The sequence below is a fragment of the Miniopterus natalensis genome, chromosome X, assembly GCF_054644295.1.
Source record: "Miniopterus natalensis isolate mMinNat1 chromosome X, mMinNat1.hap1, whole genome shotgun sequence".
Taxonomy (NCBI): Eukaryota; Metazoa; Chordata; class Mammalia; order Chiroptera; family Miniopteridae; genus Miniopterus; species Miniopterus natalensis.
Window position 1 is genome coordinate 7,169,204 of NC_142103.1, and position 20,167 is coordinate 7,189,370.

The 20,167-nt window shown below is 39.7% G+C and overlaps 1 protein-coding gene and 1 pseudogene across 1 annotated transcript; both read left to right on the forward strand.

Annotated features, from left to right (window-relative positions):
• Positions 1-605: 605 nt before the first annotated feature.
• On the forward strand, positions 606-15,200 carry LOC107545224 (zinc finger protein 449). Its single transcript, XM_087829290.1, has 5 exons — positions 606-789; positions 2,341-2,785; positions 4,580-4,772; positions 11,984-12,097; positions 12,289-15,200. Exons 2-5 carry the CDS (start codon positions 2,432-2,434, stop codon positions 13,170-13,172), a joined length of 1,545 nt encoding a protein of 514 aa, XP_087685416.1. The 5' UTR covers positions 606-789; positions 2,341-2,431; the 3' UTR covers positions 13,173-15,200.
• Positions 15,201-19,539: 4,339 nt separating this feature from the next.
• Positions 19,540-19,861, forward strand: LOC107545225 (cAMP-responsive element modulator-like; annotated as a pseudogene).
• The last annotated feature ends 306 nt before the right edge of the window (positions 19,862-20,167 follow it).

The following is a 20,167-nucleotide window of genomic DNA, read 5'->3' on the forward strand; positions in this document are numbered from 1 at the left end:
CCCCAACTGCTCCTAGTATTCTTGGGATGATGGGAGAGAAGCCCTGGCTAGGATCAAAAACATGACAGGCCCCACCCAACCCCCTGGGATTTAGAGGCCTCTGACCGGAAATGGAATCCCTCCCAAAGAAAAGCTCCAGCCCCTCTCACGTCAGCAACCTTCTGCCCACTCTCCACCCACAGGGAACGGGTGGCCTTCGGCCTGTCGGGAGTTGTAGTCTGATGCGCTGCCCTGCGCCTGCGCACTGGGTACTGCACCGAGTGAGCTGGTAAATCGTGGGCGCCCAGGCGGTGAGTCCCGGTGCGTCCGGAGGGCGTGGCCGTCCCTGGGGCACGGGGAGTGGGGCTCCCATCCCGTTTGGGCTACAAAAACTGGTTGCCTTCAGGCCTGACCGGGCGGCGGTCCCCTCTCCCGCCTGGGTCCCCGCCACCCCTCCTTGAGACCGGGCCGGGCCTTCCCGAGGGTCCTCCCGGGCTGGCGTCGCCCCTCCAGGAAGCGAGACATCTTCTCCTGGGAGAGCGCTGGGGCCGCACCCTTTCCATCAGCATTCGATTTTAAACCGGCTTTTAGATATTTAGGGACCTGTCCCCCTATCCTTTCCCCTAAGTGCCCTCTTTTCTCGACGCCCAGTGCCTTTTTCCACGCGCCTCTATATCCACGGGCCTGGTGAGCGCGCGTTCATTCTGGAAGCTTTGGACAGAAGCCATCAGGCCTTTGGGGAAGTGAAGTTTTCATCCGGAAGGGCCATCGGAGGGAAACCCGGAGGGTCAATTCCGTGGGAGACGTGGGGTAAGGTTTGGGTCAGTAAGGGAAGAGTTTCCCAGCTGTGAGGCTGGAGAACATAAAAGGTGGGTCCTCAGCCTAAACCCGCAGGGTTCCTGGATGCCCTCCAGCGACACTTAGGTACCTAGTCGCGGGAATAGAAGCTTTCTAATAACGTGTTCTCGTGAGCAGAGCTGTCTCTGTGCCAGGCATACTGCTGTTTGCATTTCATGCAATCTGATCCCCCAAAGGCAATTTTATAAAGAGGATGTTACAGAGAGAGGCTCTGGGTGTCATTTAAGAAACTAGTCTAGGGATGAGATGGGAACAGAGAAGTTTTTTGATGACTGGGCTGGAAGAGAGTCTTTTTTGCCCCCTTGATCTGGTTCAGAAAAGAAGACAGGTAGGTGAGCTGTGTGGGTAAACGCAAACAGAGAGGACCTATTGCACTTGGGCAGGTACCGGTCTTCACACCTGTGAAGACATGTATGTGACTGCCTTTGTCAGAGATTGCACTAAGAACATTTGGATGTTTTGAGAGATGAGCACTGCAAGAGTTTGTGGTTTCTAACCTTATCACCATTTCCCTCTGGCATTTGCTATGGGTCCTGGGGCATGTTATTCAGTCCTCCAAGCCCGAAGCCTTAGTGCCCTCATCTGTACTCAGAGCATAAAACTAGTACCCACCTCCTAACATTGGGTGAGGGCTAAATGAATTTATGTAGGAGGCTTGGAACAGCACCTGGCACTTAGCATGCTGAATGCGACAACCGTTCTTCATTATTACTGCAGACCAGATTCCTGATGGCCTGCCCTGTGCAGTGTGTTTTTCTCATGAGAAAGCCACTCGGAATGCCTTTGCATGATGAGGTTCATGGTGATGTTGGCTGAACTACACATCTGAAGTGGAGAAGAATGAGGGATTGACGGTTGCTGCCTTTGCAGGGCATGGCTGTCCCTAAGATGCTGGTGATTGAAGGTGACTGAGGGTTACTCAAAGCTAGGTGAACTTGCAGGGTTACTCACCTCTGTTTTATGTAGTGCTCCTTCATATTTCTTCTTTGGCTCACCTATATTCAGACACACAAGAAAATTGTTATTAGACTGGGAGTGGAGATATAGGCCATCAGATCTATACGGGTTATTTTAAAGAAAGGGATTCCTAACCTTGGGTCCAAGGAATTCTGGAAAAGAGCTGTCCAATAGAACTACCTGCAACAGTGTCTACTGAGCACTTGAAATGTGAATAGTATGAATGAGAAATTGAATTTTTATATTTAAATAATTTAAACTTAAACTGGCACATGTGACTATTGTCTACCATGTTGGACAGAGCAGTTCTAGAGGGTCTATAAATGGACGTGAAGATTTTGTGAACTTTTTGAGACTGGATGCAGAATTTGAAGTGTTATGTGTATTTTTCTAGGAAGTGAGCCTATGCCTTTCATCAGATTCTCAAAACCACTGAAAATAATACAATATGCTAATTTTAGGGCTTTGCTGAAAAGCAAGCAATTAAGGGAGATAAGGATGCCCTTTGGTAACCACTGCTGTTTCTCTCATTTGCCCTTTCCTCAGCTTTAGGTGCTCCATCAAGAAATATACAAAGAAACAAATTGGAGTCTGAGACTTCAGGCCTAGATAAATTGGACACTGCTGGAAGGGGGCAATGGCTGTTGCCCTGGGTTGCGCAATCCAGGCCTCCTTGAATCAGGGCTCTGTGTTTCAAGAGTATGATACTGACTCTGAAGTCTTTCGTCAACGCTTCAGGCAGTTCCAGTACAAAGAAGCAGCTGGGCCTCATGAAGCTTTCAACAAACTCTGGGAGCTTTGCTGTCAATGGCTGAAGCCAAAGATGCGTTCTAAGGAGCAAATCCTGGAGCTTCTAGTGTTGGAGCAATTCCTAACAATTTTGCCCACAGAGATAGAGACCTGGGTGAGGGAACATTGCCCAGAGAATAGAGAAAGAGTTGTGTCACTGATAGAAGACTTACAGAGAGAACTTGAGATACCAGAGCCACAGGTGAGCGTTTGGGATCTGGGTAATTATATCAAAAGAAGTAGCAGACACATCTGGTACTAGATTAGCCATTTTTTCTTTTTGTCCCAAGATTTCCCTGCAGTGATTTTCATATTTTCCTTTTGTTGGAATCAGCATATGGGCCAGTGATTCTCAACTATTAAGCCCAACTCCTTAAATATTTGGTAATGTCCTCTTTACTGTCCTAAGATGAAATTTATAGTGTAATCTACTTACATACACAAAATCAAAACCATCATATAATAAGTGCTCTATGGTTTGTGAGCCAAAAACAGCCCAAGGCCTCTTTTTATACAGCCCATGAGCTAATAATGGTTATTATTTTTTTAAAGTGTTGTTTTTTTAAAAAAAAGAATAGGCAATAGACCAACACACCCAGAAAGCCTAAAATATTTACTCTCTGGATCTTTCCAAAACAGTCTCCCAATTTAGAAGGAATATAAAAGAAAAGGAACATAGTGTATTATAAACTAGTAGGCATTTCAGAGTATACATGTCTGGGCTTGAGCACACCAGAAGACCTCATGAAGTTGTCAGATGCTTGCCTCACTGCACAGACTCACTGAGAAGGCAACAGGCAAAAATTCAGACTGATACAGCTGAAACAATATGAATGGTATTGCTGCTGGTCATGTGATTTTCCAAACTGACAAACAACTTTGGTGAATCTGAACAATTTGTAGTATAGTATTTCTTTGATTTCCAAAGTAGTATTTTCCTAGAAAAGTTAAGTCAAGCTAAAATTTGCAAAAATATTTTTGATTATGTGACCAATAAAGTGATGTTTTTGACAAGTTATTTTTACCTACATGAATGTTTGCAGGAGACACTCCAAAGTTGGTAGGGACCTGGAAAGTTGCTGTGCTCTGTGCATTATCTATACTCCCATCCCCGCCCACTAAGTTATTTTGTTTTAATTATTGATTTTAGAGAAAGATAAAGAAACACTGATTTGTTGTTCCACTTCTTTATGCATTCATTGATTGATTCTTGTATGTGCCCTAACCAGGGATCAAACCCACATCCTTGGTGTATTAGGATGGCGCTCTAACTAACTGAGCTACCCAGCATTATCTATACTCCCATCTCTGCCCACTAATTCTGATAACAACCACCTGCTACAATATCTAAAACATCTCCTGGGGTGGTGGCCCTGTCCTTTTTCAGAACCATCTAGTAAAACCTGTTTGGGGCATGCAATAGCCAAGCATAGGTAAGCATCTTTGGGAATGGGAGGAAGTGCTTCCAGTTGGGCATTAGGGGCACTGGAGGCTTGGGTGTAGATGGGGCTCTGCAGTTAGCCTGCATGAACAGGACTCTTCCAAAGTTTCCTGCCCCTAGGGTAGAATGAGTTTATAGTTTCCCTTCCTTGTTTGGCTTACCACATGAAATTTTGTCTTTGTGCAGTCTCATTCTGCATTGCCAGCATGGTAGGCACCAGCCAAGGGTGGCTCTTGAGCACTAGAAATGTGGCTAGTCCAAATTGGGATATGCTGTAAGTATGAAATGCACACCCCATTCAGAAGACTTAAGGTGAAAGATAAAGTAGGTGAAATACTTCACTAATAATTCTTCATACTGATTACATTTTGAAATTATGATATTTTAGATGTATTGGGTTAAATAACGCATATTATTAAGATTGATTTTACCTATTTCTTTTATTTTTCATATGAGCACTGGAAAATTTTAAATGACTTTGTTGGCTTCTATTATATTGCTACTGGGCACTGATGGTCTAGATTTTAGAGTGATGTGTTCTGGCGTTTTCCCCAGATTGATAGGCAGGAAATACTCTTGGAAGACCTGGCAGCAGTTGGAATGGCAGACATACCACCAAACCTCCACATGGAGGTACCCCCACTCCAAGCAATGGGACCTGTCCCGGAGGTCCCAGTGGCAGAGGCGTGGATCCCACAGGAGCTGAGCTACAGTGCTGCTGGGGAAGGCCAGTCCTTTCTGGACCCTGGTAAGGCAAGGGTTTTATTTCTTTTCTTTGATTTCTGTTTTGAGAGTTCAGGAGCTCTCCAGGGTTGGGTTTGGTTGGAAACATGGGAAAAGGGATGAAAATGTATCACTCTGATAAAGAGTAGGTGAGGAGACGTCTCTCAGGGAATTGCCAGCCACAAAGCATGTTAGATCTATTGGGATTCAAACCCCTTAACCTAATGACCCTGCTCAAGAAGCCTATTTTTCTTTTTTTGGTACAATAAACATAATCTTACATCAACTTCTTTTTTTTTCTTTTTTTAAAAATTTATCTTTATTGTTGAAAGTATTACAGATGTCCCATTTTCCCCCCTCAATTGAGCCCCTCTACCTCATTCCCACCCCCTCCCCAGGCCTTCACCCCATTATTGACTGTGTCCATGGGTTATGCATATATGCATATAACTTCTTTGGTTAATCTCTTCCCACCTTCCAGTCCCCTTCCCTCTTTCCTCTGAAATATGATCGACTGTTGCATGCGTCAATGTCTCTGGCTCTATTTAGTTCATCAGATTCTTTTGTTCATTAGCTGCTTCTTAAAGAAGACCCTTCAACATTTCCTGTAGTGCTGGTATGGTGGTGATGAACTCCTTTAGCTTTTTCTTATCTGTGAAGCTCTTTATCTGACCTTCAATTCTAAATGATAGCTTTGCCGAGTAGAGCAATCTTGGTTGTATTCCATGTTTTTCATCACTTTGAATATTTCTTGCCACTCCCTTCTGGCCTGCAAAGTTTCTGTTGAGATATTAGCTGACAGTTTTATGGGAGCACCCTTGTAGGTAGCTAACTGCTTTTCTCTTGGTGCTTTTAGGATTCTCTCTTTGTCTTTAATCTTTTGCAATTTAATTATGATGTGTCATGGTGTAGGCCCCTTTGGTTCATCTTGTTTGGGATTTTCTGTGCTTCCTGGACTTGTATGTCTATTTCCTTCACCAGGTTAGAGAAGTTTTCTGTCATTATTTTTTCAAATAGGTTTTCAATTTCTTGCTCTCTTTCTTTTCCTTCCGGCATCCCCGTGATGGCAATGTTGGTATGCTTTAAGTTTTCCCAGAGGCTCTTACACTATCGCCATTGTTTGGGATTCTTTTTTCTTTTTGCTGTTCTGATTGGGTGTTTTTTGCTTCCTTATATTCTAAATCACTGATTTGATTCTTGGCTTCATCTGCTCTGTTGATTCCCTGTAAACGATTCTTAATTTCAGGTAATGTAGCTTTCATTTCTGACTGGTTCTTTTTTGCCATTTCTATGTCCTTTTTCATGCTATTGAAGTTCTCATTAAGTTCCTTGAAGTTCTCACTAAGTTCATGAGCATCCTTATAACCATTGTTCCAAACTCTGGTAGTTTGCTTGTTTACATTTCATTTAGTTCTTTTTCTGGAGCTTTCTTTTCTTTTATATGGAAATTTTTCTTTGCCTCTGCATTTTGGCTGCTTCCCTATGTTTGTTCCTATGTATTAGATAGAGCTGCTACATCTTCTGGACTTGGTAGAGTGGCCTTGTGTAGTAGGTGTCCTGTAGGGCCCCGTGGCACAGTCTCCCCAGTCAACTGATCTGGGGGCTACAAGTGCACCCCTGTGTGGGCTGTGTGCACTGTACTGTTGTAACTGAACCTTGATTGCTGTTGACATCACTGGAAGGGATTGACCCCCAGGCCACTTGGTTGCAAGGATCAGCTGCAACTGCAGCAGAAGCTGACCCTATGGAGCAGGACTTGCTTCAGTGGGGCTTTGGTGCTCACCGAGTCCACCCCTTGAGTTTGGTGCTCATAGAGGTGGTAAGGTTGTACTCTGGCATTGTCTGAAGCTGTCCACCAGGTGCACGGGCTCTGGGGCCTCCCAGGAGGTGGAAGGTCAGCCGCCGCCTGTGCCCTGCCTTGGGACACCCAGCATGAGCTACAAAGTGATCTGAAGATGGCTGCTACTTGTGTTGGACTTGGAGGTGCCCAGGAGAGACCAAGCTGTGAACCAAGGCCAGCTGCTGCTAATACCAGGCCTGGCGCTACTTAGCAAGAGGTATGGGGTATACAGAGGCCAGGTATTGCGTGTTTGAGAAGTTTTAGGAAAGTTGGAAGCATGAGGCAAGTGAGGCCAGTTGTATGGAAAAGCCCCTGGAAACGGCTTGGGTGGGCCTGCAAGTTGGGTAGGGCGGGGTCTCTGGGAATCACCAGGGCAGGTGCGAATCGTGTGAGACAGGTTGATGGAGACTCAGATATGGTGCCTGCCCATTGGCTGTGTGTGGGGGCTCTCAGAAAAGGAATAATGGGCCCTGGCCAGTGTTGCTCAGTGGTTAGAGTGTCAGCCCATGCACCAAAGGGTCACAGGTTTGATTCCTGGTCAAGGCCATGTACCTGGGTTGCAGGTTTGATCCCCAGCCCCAGTTGGGGCGGGTGCAAGAGGCAACCAATCAATGTGTCTTTCTCACATCAATGTTATCTCTCTTCCTCCCTCCCACCCTGCCTTCCACTCTCTCTAAAAATCAATGGAAAAAATATCCTTGGGTGAGGATTAACAAAACAAAAAAAAGAAAGAAAAGGGACAATGGCTTCTTCTAACACTTCTGTCTGGCAGAAAGCTATCCCCAAACTCTCAACCTGATGCCAGGCAATTCAGTTCCTTCCAGTATCTTCCTGGTTCCTTTCAACATGCTGCCCCAGTGCTGGAGCTCAGAGGGAGTGAGTCTGAGTAAGTCTGTGTATGGGCCCTTAAGGAGGAAATGCCTAGGAACCCAGCAGCCCTCCATCTCACTCAGCCACAATTCCTGCTGGTTTTTACAGCCAGAAGTTATGGGGTCTTTTCTGCCTCAGTCTGGAACCCTGGGTTGAGAGGCCTGGTATGGAGCTGGTACCCCTGCTCCTCAGGGAGGACCTTTGCAGCCAAGATATCCCTCCCAATTTTAAACCGCCACACATTGGTATAGGAGCAGCCTGTTCTTTGTCTCTGCCCCTTGTACCAACCAGTCTTGATGTGGCTTCTTCTTTATATCCATAGTTGTAGGACTTCTATTCAGCTATATTTCAGGCAGTTCTGAATTATGGTTGTTCTGTAGTTTAGTTATAATTCTTATGTGGTTGTGGGAGGATTTGAATACAGTATTTAGCTATGCTGTCATCTTGACTGGAAATCTGTGTATTCCTTTTAATATACTGCTGAACTTGGTTTGCTAGTATTTTCTTCAGGATTTTTGCATCACGTTCATAAGGGATATTGTTTTTAGTTTTGTTTTCTTTTCTTTTAGTGTCTTTTTCAGGCTTTGGTATCATGGTAATGCTGGCCCCACAGAATGAGTTAGGAAGTGTTTCTTCCTCTGAATTTTTTTTGGAAAGTTTGAGAAGCATTGGTATTAGCTCTTCTCTAAATGTTTACTAGAACCCACCAATGAAGTCATCAGGTCCAGGGCTATTCTTCATCAGGAGATTTTTTTATTATAGATTCAACCTCCTTACTAATTCTAAGTCTATTCAGATTTTTCTGTTTCTTTATGATTTAGTCTTGGTAGGCTTTGTGTTTCTAGTAATTTGTCCATTTCATTTGATTTTCCAATTTGCTGATGTATAATTTTTCATAGTATTCTCTTATAATCCTTTTTAGTTATGGAAAATCATTGGTAATGCCCCCACTTTAATTTTGAATTTAGTGATTTGAGCCTTCTCTCTTTTTTCTTACTCCATTTAACTAGAGGTTTGTCGTCTTTGTTGGATCTTTTCAAAGAACTGGCTTTTGGTTTCATTGATTTTCTCTATAGTTTTTCTAGTCTCCATTTTGTTTATCTCTGCCTAATCATTAATTTTTCTTTCCTTCTGCTAGCTTTGGGTTCTATTTTTTTCTCTTCTTAGTTCCATAAATTGTAAAATTATGTTGTTGTAGGATCTTTCTTGTTTATTAATATAACTATTTATACATAGGGTGGGGCAAACATAGGTTTACAGTTGTGAGTTTGTGAAACACAGTTTATTCTTGTATTATAATTTATTAATTACTGAATTATTTTCCATATGAACAACTGTAAACCTACTTTTGCCCCATCCTGTCTAGCTATAAATTTCCCCCTTAGCACTGCATGCAGTGTGTCCCATAAGTTTGGATATGTTGTGTTTTTATTCTCATTTATCTCTAAGTAATTTCTAATTTCCCTTGTAATTCCTTCTTTGATCCATTGGTAGTTTAAAACTATGTTATTTATTTTTCACAAATTTGTCAGTTTCCCCGTTTTCTTTCTGTTATTATTTTTCTAACTTCATCCTGTTGTGGCATATCTGTCTTTTTAAATCAATTGAGAGTAATTTGTGGCCTAACATGGTTATATAGGGTGTCCCCCAAAGTGTACACACACACTTTGAGTAATTATAAAGGTAGTGTTTATTAAAATACATGTCATTTTCAAAATTGAGCTATCAGCTGTTAAAGTGTGTGTACATTTTTTTAGACAACCTGTATATTACCAATGGGGAGGAACTTCTATCATTTTGCTATTTGTTTTCTATATGTCTTAGGTCTTTTTTGTCCCTTATTTTCTATATTACTGTCTTTTGGGTTTAGTCGATTGTTTTGTAGTGAAATGCTTAAATTCCTTTATCATACCTTTTTGCGTTTATTCTATGGTTGTTTTCTTTGTGGTTACCAGGGGGATTACGTTTAACATCTTGAAGTTATTATGCTCTAATTTGAATTTATAACATCTTAATTACAATACTATCCAGAAACTGCAGTTTTTTAGAGCGCCATCCCCACTCCTTTCAGTTGTTGATGTCACAAATTACATCTTTATACATTATGTGCCCCAAAACATAAACTAATAATTACTTTAAATGCATTATTCTCTTAAATTATATAGAAAAGAAAATGGGGAGTTATAAATGTTACCATAATACTAGTTTTTAGACTAATAATTGTGTTTTTAAAAATGTATTAGTCACTTAAATCATGTAGAAAACAAAAAGCGAAATTATAAACCATTGTTACAATAATACTAGCTTCTATAATTGCCCACTATTTACCTTTATTGAGGTACTTATTTCTTCATATGGCTTCAAGTTACTGTCTAGTATCCTTTTTATTTCATCCTGCAGGACTCTCTTGAGCATTTCTTTCATGTCAGGTCTAGAGGTAATGAATGCCCCAGTTTTTGTTTATCTGGTAATGTCTTAATTTCTCCTTCACCTTTGAAGGATAGTTTTGCTAAGATATAGGATCCTTGGTTGAGAGTTTATTTATTTTAACACTTTGAATGTGTTAGTCCACTGCTTTCTGACCTCCAAAGTTTCTGATGAGAAATCTGCATATTTTCTTATTAAGGCTCCCTTGTATGTAATAAATCTTTTCTCTCTGCTGCTTTCAAGATTCTCTCTGTCTTTGGCTTTTCAGAGTTTGATTATAACATATCTTGGTGTGAGTCTCTAAGTTCATCCTATTTGAAGTCTGTTGAACTAATTAAATGTTTATATTCATGTCTTTCATCAAATCTGGGAACTTTTGTCAAATACTATGTAATAATATTTAATCATAAATCATTCTGCATATGCATTTCCATTCCCATTTTAATTCGCTCTTCTTAGCAACAGTGGTACAAACATCACATATGGTTCTGAGAAACACTACTGATCTTGATTTTAATACTTTCTAAAGCACAGGAAAGTCTAGTGTATTTAATAAGGGAAAGATAGAATGAATTTAAAAAGTAAAATATACCAATTAGGAATAAAGGAAACTACCCCTTTCTCATCACTCTTAAAGTGATATATTATGCTTTTCAAAATGATGCAAGACTTATTATTCCATAATTTAAGCATTAATTATACTTTTACTGCTTTTTTAAAATAATGAAAACATCTTAGATGTAATACATGAAGCACATCCTATTGTAGGCTAAGTGGAAAGCACAACTTGCTGGCAGAGTGGAAGAAGAAATTTTAAAGTAATGGAAGAAGCCAATTGATTTTATATTAAAGTTTGGAATATATTCTCTGTCAGCAAAAAGTGAAGTTGTTGGTATATATGAAATGGAAATACACACACACGCACACACACACACACACACACACACACTCACACACTTCTTTATCCATTCATCTGTCAATGGACATTTAAGTTGTTTCTGTATCTTGGCTATTGTAAATAATGCTGTACTGAATGTAGAGGTGCATATGTATTCTCAAGTTAATGTTTTTATAATCTTCAGATAAATACCCAGAAGAGGAATTGCTGATCCATCTCTTCACTTTCATTCTATTTGTATCTTTGAATATAAAGTGTGTCTCCTGTAGACAGCATATAATTGGACTTTTTAATCCAATTTGATAATCTCTGCCTTTTGATTGAGTTGTTTAATATAGATTATTAAACAAAACTTAATCTTGTTTTGATATAATGTTTTGAAATTTAAATTTCCATCAAAGTAGCTTGCTACTGTTATTTTAATAATACTAATATGTAAAGATCATTCTGCATTTAGATCTCAAATCATCCATTTCCAACCCACATTTTACTGCATACCAATATTCTTTGACAGAGCTGAGGAAAGCAAGGAAGGGGTGTGGATAAGAGGATTTGAGCCACAGGGGGCTCTCAATGAAGAGAAGGGTCTAGGATGTAAGGGGAGCAAGAGTAATAGAAACTTCTCGTTTATCCTTATATTGACTGTGAGAAACACTATTTGATGGATATTTGGGTTAATTTCAAGAGAATCCACTTGAAACAAACATAAAGACTGCTTTTGCTGCTTGCCAACCTAGTCAATTTCCATTTTAATTTGAAAATTTCAACTGAAATTATTTCAGTAGTTTCATAACTTCTACTTTTACCTCTCCCTCTTCACTTGGTACTCAGTAGTAACATTTCTGTTTTAATATGCCAAAACTTTATGAAAATTTACTTCATATTTTGGCTCTAACCTAATTAAATCTATTATCAAAATAGAGACAGAAGTAATTTAATGCAGTGATTTCAGCACAGAATTGATTCCCTCTCCTTCCATAGATTAGAGGAGAATAGTTTTGAATTGAGCACAAAAGGATGTTCTCTCTTTTCTGTTTTCTTCTTATCTTTTAAAACAGTCTTGTAAGAGATTCCAGGTGAAATAATAGTAATTAAGGTGGAAGTAAATATTAACTGGCTGTATGTCCAAAATATCATCCTGAACCCTGGAAAAACTGTTGATAACCCAAACAATTATGCTTTTCATCTTTCTAATGACCAGGATATCCAATACCAAAGCTCGATGTGAGCTTTCCATTGGAGCACAGAGAAGAGGCATGGGTGAAGGAACTACAAGATTCCAAAGAAATTAAACAATTACTTGAATCCAAGATAGGTAAGTAATTGTTCACTGATACTGGAGAAGAAAGAAATGAAAAATTCATCCTTAGTCAGGGTAAAGAGTTTTGGATTCTATTAAGTAATCTATATATCCCTACTGGTAGCTTAATATAAATCTTCATTTACCCTCATGTTCTTTTCTTTGTGGGACACAGTGACATCTGCAGTTTCTGTTTCTTCTCCCAGGTTTTGAGATCGGGATAGACAATGAAGAAGATACATCGAAACAGAAAAAACTGGAAAACATGTACCCATTTCTTGTTCCTTTAGAGGGGAATGCTCTCCCTGATCCCATTTTGCAAAAAGACTATGTGCAGTTAGAAAATCAATGGGAAAAATCCACAGAGGATTTACAGACAGATTTGACAAAACTTGTAGATCATCAGAATCCCTCTACAGGAGAGAAACCTGAGAGCTCTAGCTTGGAAGAACCTCTCAACCCTAGAACCCATAAGAAAAAGAGTCCAGGAGACAAACCTCACCGGTGTTCTCAGTGTGGAAAATGTTTTGCCCGGAAGTCACAACTTACAGGGCACCAGAGAATTCATTCAGGAGAGGAACCTCATAAATGCCCTGAATGTGGAAAAAGATTCCTTCGTAGTTCAGACCTTTATAGACACCAACGGCTTCACACGGGGGAAAGACCCTATGAATGCACTGTGTGTAAAAAGCGATTCACTCGGCGCTCACACCTCATAGGGCACCAGAGAACCCATTCTGAAGAAGAGACATATAAATGCCTTGAGTGTGGGAAAAGCTTTTGTCATGGATCAAGTCTTAAAAGACATCTGAAAACTCATTCGGGTGAAAAACCTCATAGATGTCACAATTGTGGGAAAAGTTTTAGTAGACTGACAGCTCTTACTTTGCACCAGAGAACTCACACTGAAGAGAGACCTTTTAAATGTAATTACTGTGGGAAAAGCTTTAGACAGAGACCAAGCCTTGTTATTCATTTAAGAATTCATACAGGGGAGAAGCCATACAAATGTAGTCATTGTTCTAAAAGCTTCAGACAGAGAGCAGGCCTTATTATGCACCAAGTCACTCACTTTAGAGGACTTCTTTAAGAATTATTAAAGGAAACAGGTCATACGGAAATTGGCACTAACTCAAAAAAATCTTAACCTGAAGCAGTCTGTTTGTCTTGGAAGAATCTTTTTTGTTTGAGCTTATAAGAACAGATTTTTTTTTTTTTTACTATTAAAAACCTATCTCCCAAGGCATGTGAATTCTAGAGTATCCACTTACTCTTGCAACTTTCCTAGATTTGATGTATTCTATCTTTACAACTCATTTTTTTAATGAAAATGAAAAGTTTTGTGTCTGAAACCAACCGTATCACACATGAAAGCATAAAGCATATAGGGTAGGGTTGATATAATGGATAATCTTGTCTATCTGGCATATCTATTATAGCAGAACCATAATTATTCTGCTGTCATTATTAAAGGTGGTTATATTAGTTTAAAGCTTTGTTTGTGTTCCAAGTGGCAAGAAAGGAGACAGTGTGTTTTGTCAAATAATAAAAATGTGTCAGGAACATATGGATAAAGAGGATTTTATTTGCCTCATAAGAGCTGGGTTATTTTCATTGACAATTTTTATGTTTAAGAAATTAAGATTTTAACTGTTTTGAATTTTGCAAAGTTTGCTAATCTGCTTATTTGGCTGTTTGGGGTAATGCGGCTTAGAGCTATTAATTTAATGATTTATTTTGTTCACAGAATGAGTAAGCTCTATGTGGAAGACTCCATTCGACAGTTGAAGTCATACAAGTACAATCTAATTCAAATTAGATTGACTTGGAGCCAGTGTCCATTGCTTTTTATTCTCCTTTGGTATTCAAACATATGTCTCTCAGTGCTTTTTAAATTTTACTCATTCTTTAATTTGATGTCTCTCTAAGTGTGTGTCATAGAACACTTAGTTCTAAAAGATATTCTGCAAATAAGTTTGGGGTCCCTTCCTGCTATTTCCCCTTTCTAAATTCACAGTGCACATCAGAGTATGAGAATCTCTGACAAGTCCTTCAGTAAAGGCAGAAAAAGCACCTCTGTTGGCTCAATGTTTTGACCCTAGAATCCTTTTTCATGTGCACCCAAGTAATAACCTACAGAACTAGTGTTCTGCAAATATTCCTTGGAATACATTGCCTTTAACATATATTTCTGTATTTATCAATATAGTCTTATTACTCCCAAGCCTAGTTATCTCCAGTCATTTGAAGGGTGTTATGAAAAAAATTTTTAGACATATATGTTTTTTATGTAATACACACATAAACATACATATTTTAAGGAGGTGAGGCTCACTCAGATACATTATAAGTTGCTCAGTGATTCTCAACCTCTTCGAATTTTACTTATAATCACATACACACACATTGCTACTTATATAAATGTTCTCATATAATCGTAGTAATGACTCAAACTCCTGTAGAAAGGGAAGAACTCTCTTTGTCAGTTAAAGCTGTTAATATGTGAAAATATTCATTCAGCCTAGTTCCTTGTTATAAAATATAAGAAATAGGACATTCAAGTATTTTCCCTTTATGAAGATACCAGTCATCCTTTCCTTAAACTAGAATTAGGGAAAGTATATTTTTTCTATTCCACTGAAGTTCTTGGAAGTCATATTTAATATAAGTATTTTGGGAGTATCTACTTTGTGCCTAACTAGTCCTGTCCTAGGCTTAATGGAAACTAGTGAAGAAATCAATTCATGGGCCAGGTTCATAAAGAGTTTATAATATCTTTAGTTAAACAAGAGTTGGGAAACAAATGGAGAACAATGCAAGAGAGTTTGTATTAAGTGCCAAATCATATCAAGTGCTCAAGCCAGGATGTGTCTTTAATTCTTGTCATCCCGGTCCCTGTATGATGCTGCTATAAATGTGGGGTTAAAATTGAGATCCTAGTAGCAATAAAATGTAACTTGGGAGGAGTCTGAATGTAGAAATGAAAAACACTGAATGTAATGGCTTCTCTTTTCTCTCTTGTGGAATTGCATTCCAATCAGAATAGTGCCTTAGAATGGATGTGCCCAACTGCTCTGTATCTATGCAATATTTTAATAAAGTGGAAATATATATGCTCTTTCTGCTTCAATCACATTAACTAAATTGTTTGCACAACTTAGAGCTGCTTCCATGAGCAGTGGCAACAGGCACCACAATTGACTCCTGTCCCTAAGCTGGAATCACTTTACTCTCTGCCACCATGATGCTGGGTTTATGTATCATCTTTAGCATTTAATACAGTCAATTCTTAGCTAGTAGGGTGAGTTGCAGTCATAATATGAGCTCATCCTCCCCCTCATCTATATAATAAACACACATTACTGGATTTTACAAGGTAGAGAACATCCCTATTTATTCGTGGCACTGAATCAACGAATATGTGAAATAGTTCTTGGAAAAAGAGATCATAGAACATTGTGTGGATGTCCCTAATTTTATTTCAAAAAGATAAGGACAAAATACAGTACCTACCTATCTCGTGATATGAAGAGCAAAAACAGTACCCACCTCATAAGTACTAGGAAGATGAAATGAAATATATTTTGCTCAGACCCTACACAGTGTAGGCTTTCAATAAATATCCAGCGTATTGTATTTTACTTTTGGTTGTTTAATGATGAAAGAATTTAAGGATATGGACTTTCCTCTAAATGCAGCATTGGTCACATTCCATAGTTTTTATATATAATGTTTGTATCAATATTCTCTAGAGAAACTGAAGCATATATATATATATATATATATATATATGGAGAGAAAGAGAGATTTTTTATAGGAATTGACTCATGTGGTTATGAATATTGAGAAGCCCCATAATATACTGTCTGCAAGCTGGAGAAAAAGGAAAGCCGATGGTATCCTTCAGTCTAGAGTCCGAAGAACTGAGAACCAGGGGATCTGATGGTGTAACTCAACCAAAGGCCTGAGATCTGGAGGCGGGGGAGGGGGCATGTAAATCCTGAAGTCCAAAAGCCAGAGAACCAGAAGCTCTGATATCTAAGGGCAACAAAAGATGATGGTCCCAACACAAGAATCGAGGGAATTCATCCTTCGCCTTTTTGTTCTATTCTGGCTCTCAATGGATTCGATTGATGAGGGCAGATCTCTGTACTCATCAAATGCTAATCTCTTTTGGAAGCATCCTCCCAGACATACCCAGAAATATTTTACCAGCTATTTGGGCTTCTCTTAGCCCAGTCAAGTTGTTATATAGAATTATTCATCATTGTTATTATTGATAATTTCAAAATTGTTTGTTATTATAGTTTTCATTAATACTTCTGACCCAAGAGCTGTACAATATTCCCATTTTCTACTTAGTTTTTGCTTTTGCTGCATTGTGATTAGAAAATGAGGTTCATTCTATTTCTGCTTTTAAAGTTCATTTAGTTTTATAAAGACATATTGGATAAAATTTGGTAAGTATCTCAAAGACCCTAGAAAATAAGGATTCTTTTTGTAAGGCACAAGTTTAGAATACAGCATTGGACCTCTCAATTAGGTTAATGTTTTTAGGAGTGTCCTTGGTGCTTATGAAGGGGCAGTGACACAGAATAGATGACCTTGCTCCCCATTCTGAACACCTGCATTCTTGTATTCCCCATTCCCCTCTTAAGAGTTTTATATTTTTGACCCATTTTATGGATGTTTTATAGTAATTACTAATAGCTTCCCAGCTATCAAAGCTGGCAGTTAAAGCTGGAAGCTAAAGGACCGAGGAGAGACCTAGCCTTTCCACACCAGACTGAGAAAGCTCTCCCTTGTGAGTTCATAGTGGTTTGTACTGAAAGCAGAGAGAACCTGCAACTCTGTAGCAGTGGTCCTCCTGAATCAGCAGGGGTTGTTTCATAGTGTGGAGGTTGTCTAGGCTAAAGTCAAGGTAATCAGGGAACATACAGGTGAACCAGTCCCCCAGTGGCTCACCATCAGGTCGGGTAGGAGAGACATTACACTCTGCCTTCTTGCATTTGCAGTCACCATGACATTCTGAAGAGAAACTTTCTGGGCACCTCCAGGAAACTGCATGGTCTTTGTTCCTGAAACCCTCTCTCATTTCTAGCCTCATCATATGAGCTGAACATTCTTATAAAGAACCAAAGCTCACACTTAAAACTTGGGCAGCCCCTGATTCTTTTTTTTTTTTTTAAATAGGAAGGGAGAGGGAGAGAGAGAGATAGAAACATCAATGATGAGAGTCATTGATTGCTTCCTCCTACACACCCCCTACTGGGGATTGAGCCCACAACCCAGGCATGTGCCCTGACCTGGAATTGAACTGTGACCTCCTGGTTCATAGGTCGACACTCAACCACTGAGCCACGCTGGCCAGGCCTCTGATTCTTTTCTAGTCCTCTGTGACAGATAAAGAACAGATGGGAAAGCAGCTCATCTCTTAGTTTTTCCTTAGTATTAGTAATCTGTTTACTTATCCCCCCAATTATGGATTTTTAACTACTGAGATTGGGCATGGTGGTAGATTCTTTTCTCACCAGAGTGATGTATAGGTTAGTCTCTATCTAGCCTTTCCCAGCTTGCATTTTCAGACAGGACTTCTCAGACGTCCAGGGAGGCCTAAGTTCACATTTTTAAGAGTCCAAAGATATTAAAATCTTGTATATATTTCTTCTGAATGAGTGAAACCCATTTCAATCCCCAACAGACATGATACACTGATTTTCTTTTCTTCTTCTTCTTTTTTTTAAATATATCTTTATTGATTTCAGAGAGAGGAAAGGAGAGGGAGAGAGAGATAGAAACACCAATGATGACAGTGTCATTGACTGGCTGCAGCCCACAACCTGGGCATGTGCCCTGGCCAGGAATCGAACCCTGATCGCCTGGATCCTAGGTCGACGCTCAACTACTGAGCCACGCCCGGCTGGGCAGACTGGTTTTCAAAAACAAAATTTTACCACCAAAGATTACCTGAAAAGTTGATTCATATATTAGACAACCAGTTTACATTCAAAAGATATGTAACTACTGAGTCACTGAAGAATTCCATTAGATTTTTGTTTGAAATGAACAATATGAGTAGTCCATTTTGACTGTGTGACCTCTTACTGCTGCACTCAGAATTTCCTTTCAACAGAGCAATGAATATTCCATCCATGATCTTCCCTCTCCTGGACACTCCTGCCACCACCTTCACCTTTCAATATGGTCTGCATTTTGAAGTGCTACATTCTGAAAGGAAGAATGTCCAGGATGAAAAATACTCTGTACTTCATGCCAGACTCTTATATTTCTTAAACTACTCGCTTCATACTCCCTTTCAAAACAAAATAACTTTACTCTCCAGTCTTACCCTGCTCTGACTCCTACATAAACTGACCCAGATTTCATGCTTCTAGAGAAGTGAAGAGCATGAAATAGAGAAAGCAAACCATTCTTCTGAATGCAACTTTGGCCTTATCCTTCAACTGCCCCAGCTGCCAAAGAACTATGGAAGTTGAAAATATCTCTCTGTGTTTGCAACACCTTGCATGAGAGTGATGAATTCAGACCTGGATGCTCCCTCTGTCTAGCTCAGCAATCTTCAGGTTCCATATAGGCCTCCTCCTTGACACACTGAGTTCTGAACAATAGAATCTCTAAGTTTTGGAGTCTGGTTTCCCCTTAGGGAGCATTATCTTAACTTTCTCACAGCACTACATTCTGATTTACCTCCTTAAAGGCACCTGATGTTCAGTGGAGTAAGTTTTAACGTTTGTTGTGAGACAACAAGAATGATAATACCTGGAATTGTTATTGGTCAGGATGTTACTGAACTCAAGGGGATTGCCACTTGGGGTGGTCTATTCAAGAATAAGATGTGGCTGTCATTGTTTTATTTATTTGTAATAGGTAAAGGAGACAGGGGATTCACATCCAAAGCTCTGCCTCTCTGAAGGTTAATTACATGTTGATTTCTTCTTTGCAGTTAGCTAAACTTATCCAGTTGCAATTCCAGTCAAGCTCATCAGTTTCAGCTGCATCTGCAAAATACCGCACTACATTTTAGCACTTAGCAAGAATAGCACTTCGTAAGAACTGCCCAGACCTTGAGACTCTTGTCCTATCTAACAAGGAGACAAGAAACATTAAGACAAAGACTCAAATAATGTTAGTGCCCAGTGTGTGTCATAAAAAATGACTGCTACTGGTCCCATCTAGGCAGAGAAGCCAGCTGCACAACAGAGGTGACTGGGGTCCATTTGGGGCCAACTGCAGTAGGATGCTGGGTGGTGGCGAAGCTCCCAAGGGGCAGTGGGCTCATCATCTCCACCCCTTCCCGTCTGTAATCAGTGGGGTGGTCCATTACAGAAATGACATAACGGAGGGTTATATGAAGGAGGAAAGAGGGAAGGAGCAAGGCATTGACTACAAATGTCTTAATATGAGCAAATGTGGCAGGAAAAAAAGTATTAAGACAAATGATCATGGAAATAATTGAATGCCAGCAGAATGGAACAAATTCTGTGTAACATTCTGTGATAGAGAGCAAATCTGCTCATATGCAGACTTAGACTGATCAAAATTCAATCTCTGATTTAGCTCAGGTTTCTGTAGCTAGATCAGGTACCAGAAGCGGCTTCCCAGCTATAACTCTAATGCAGTTGCCCTCAGGCCAAACCCAACAAGTCTGGGGAGTAACTGAGACAACATAAACATTGGTTATTTAGTTGCCACAAATACAAACTGTTCAGGTAGCAGCAATTGGAGAGACAGATGAATCTGCAGAATCAGAAGGTGTAATCAAATTTCATAAATGTAGAGGAATCATTTCATGAAGACCCTTTATAGAAAAGTACTGAATGAGCTTTCTTCCCATATGCCTCCTGTTTCCAAGATTGAAGAAGAAAAATCAGAGGAACAAGGAATGCCATCTAACCTCATTACCATGGCAATACCAACTAGCATATATCAGACTAGCAGGAGGTAATACAGTATGTATGTTGCAGTAAGATATGATACAGTGCTAGCTGTATTCTCCTCTAGTTATAGTAAAGCAACACAGGTTTTACATTCAATTGTCCTATTTAAAAATGTGTCATTAATACC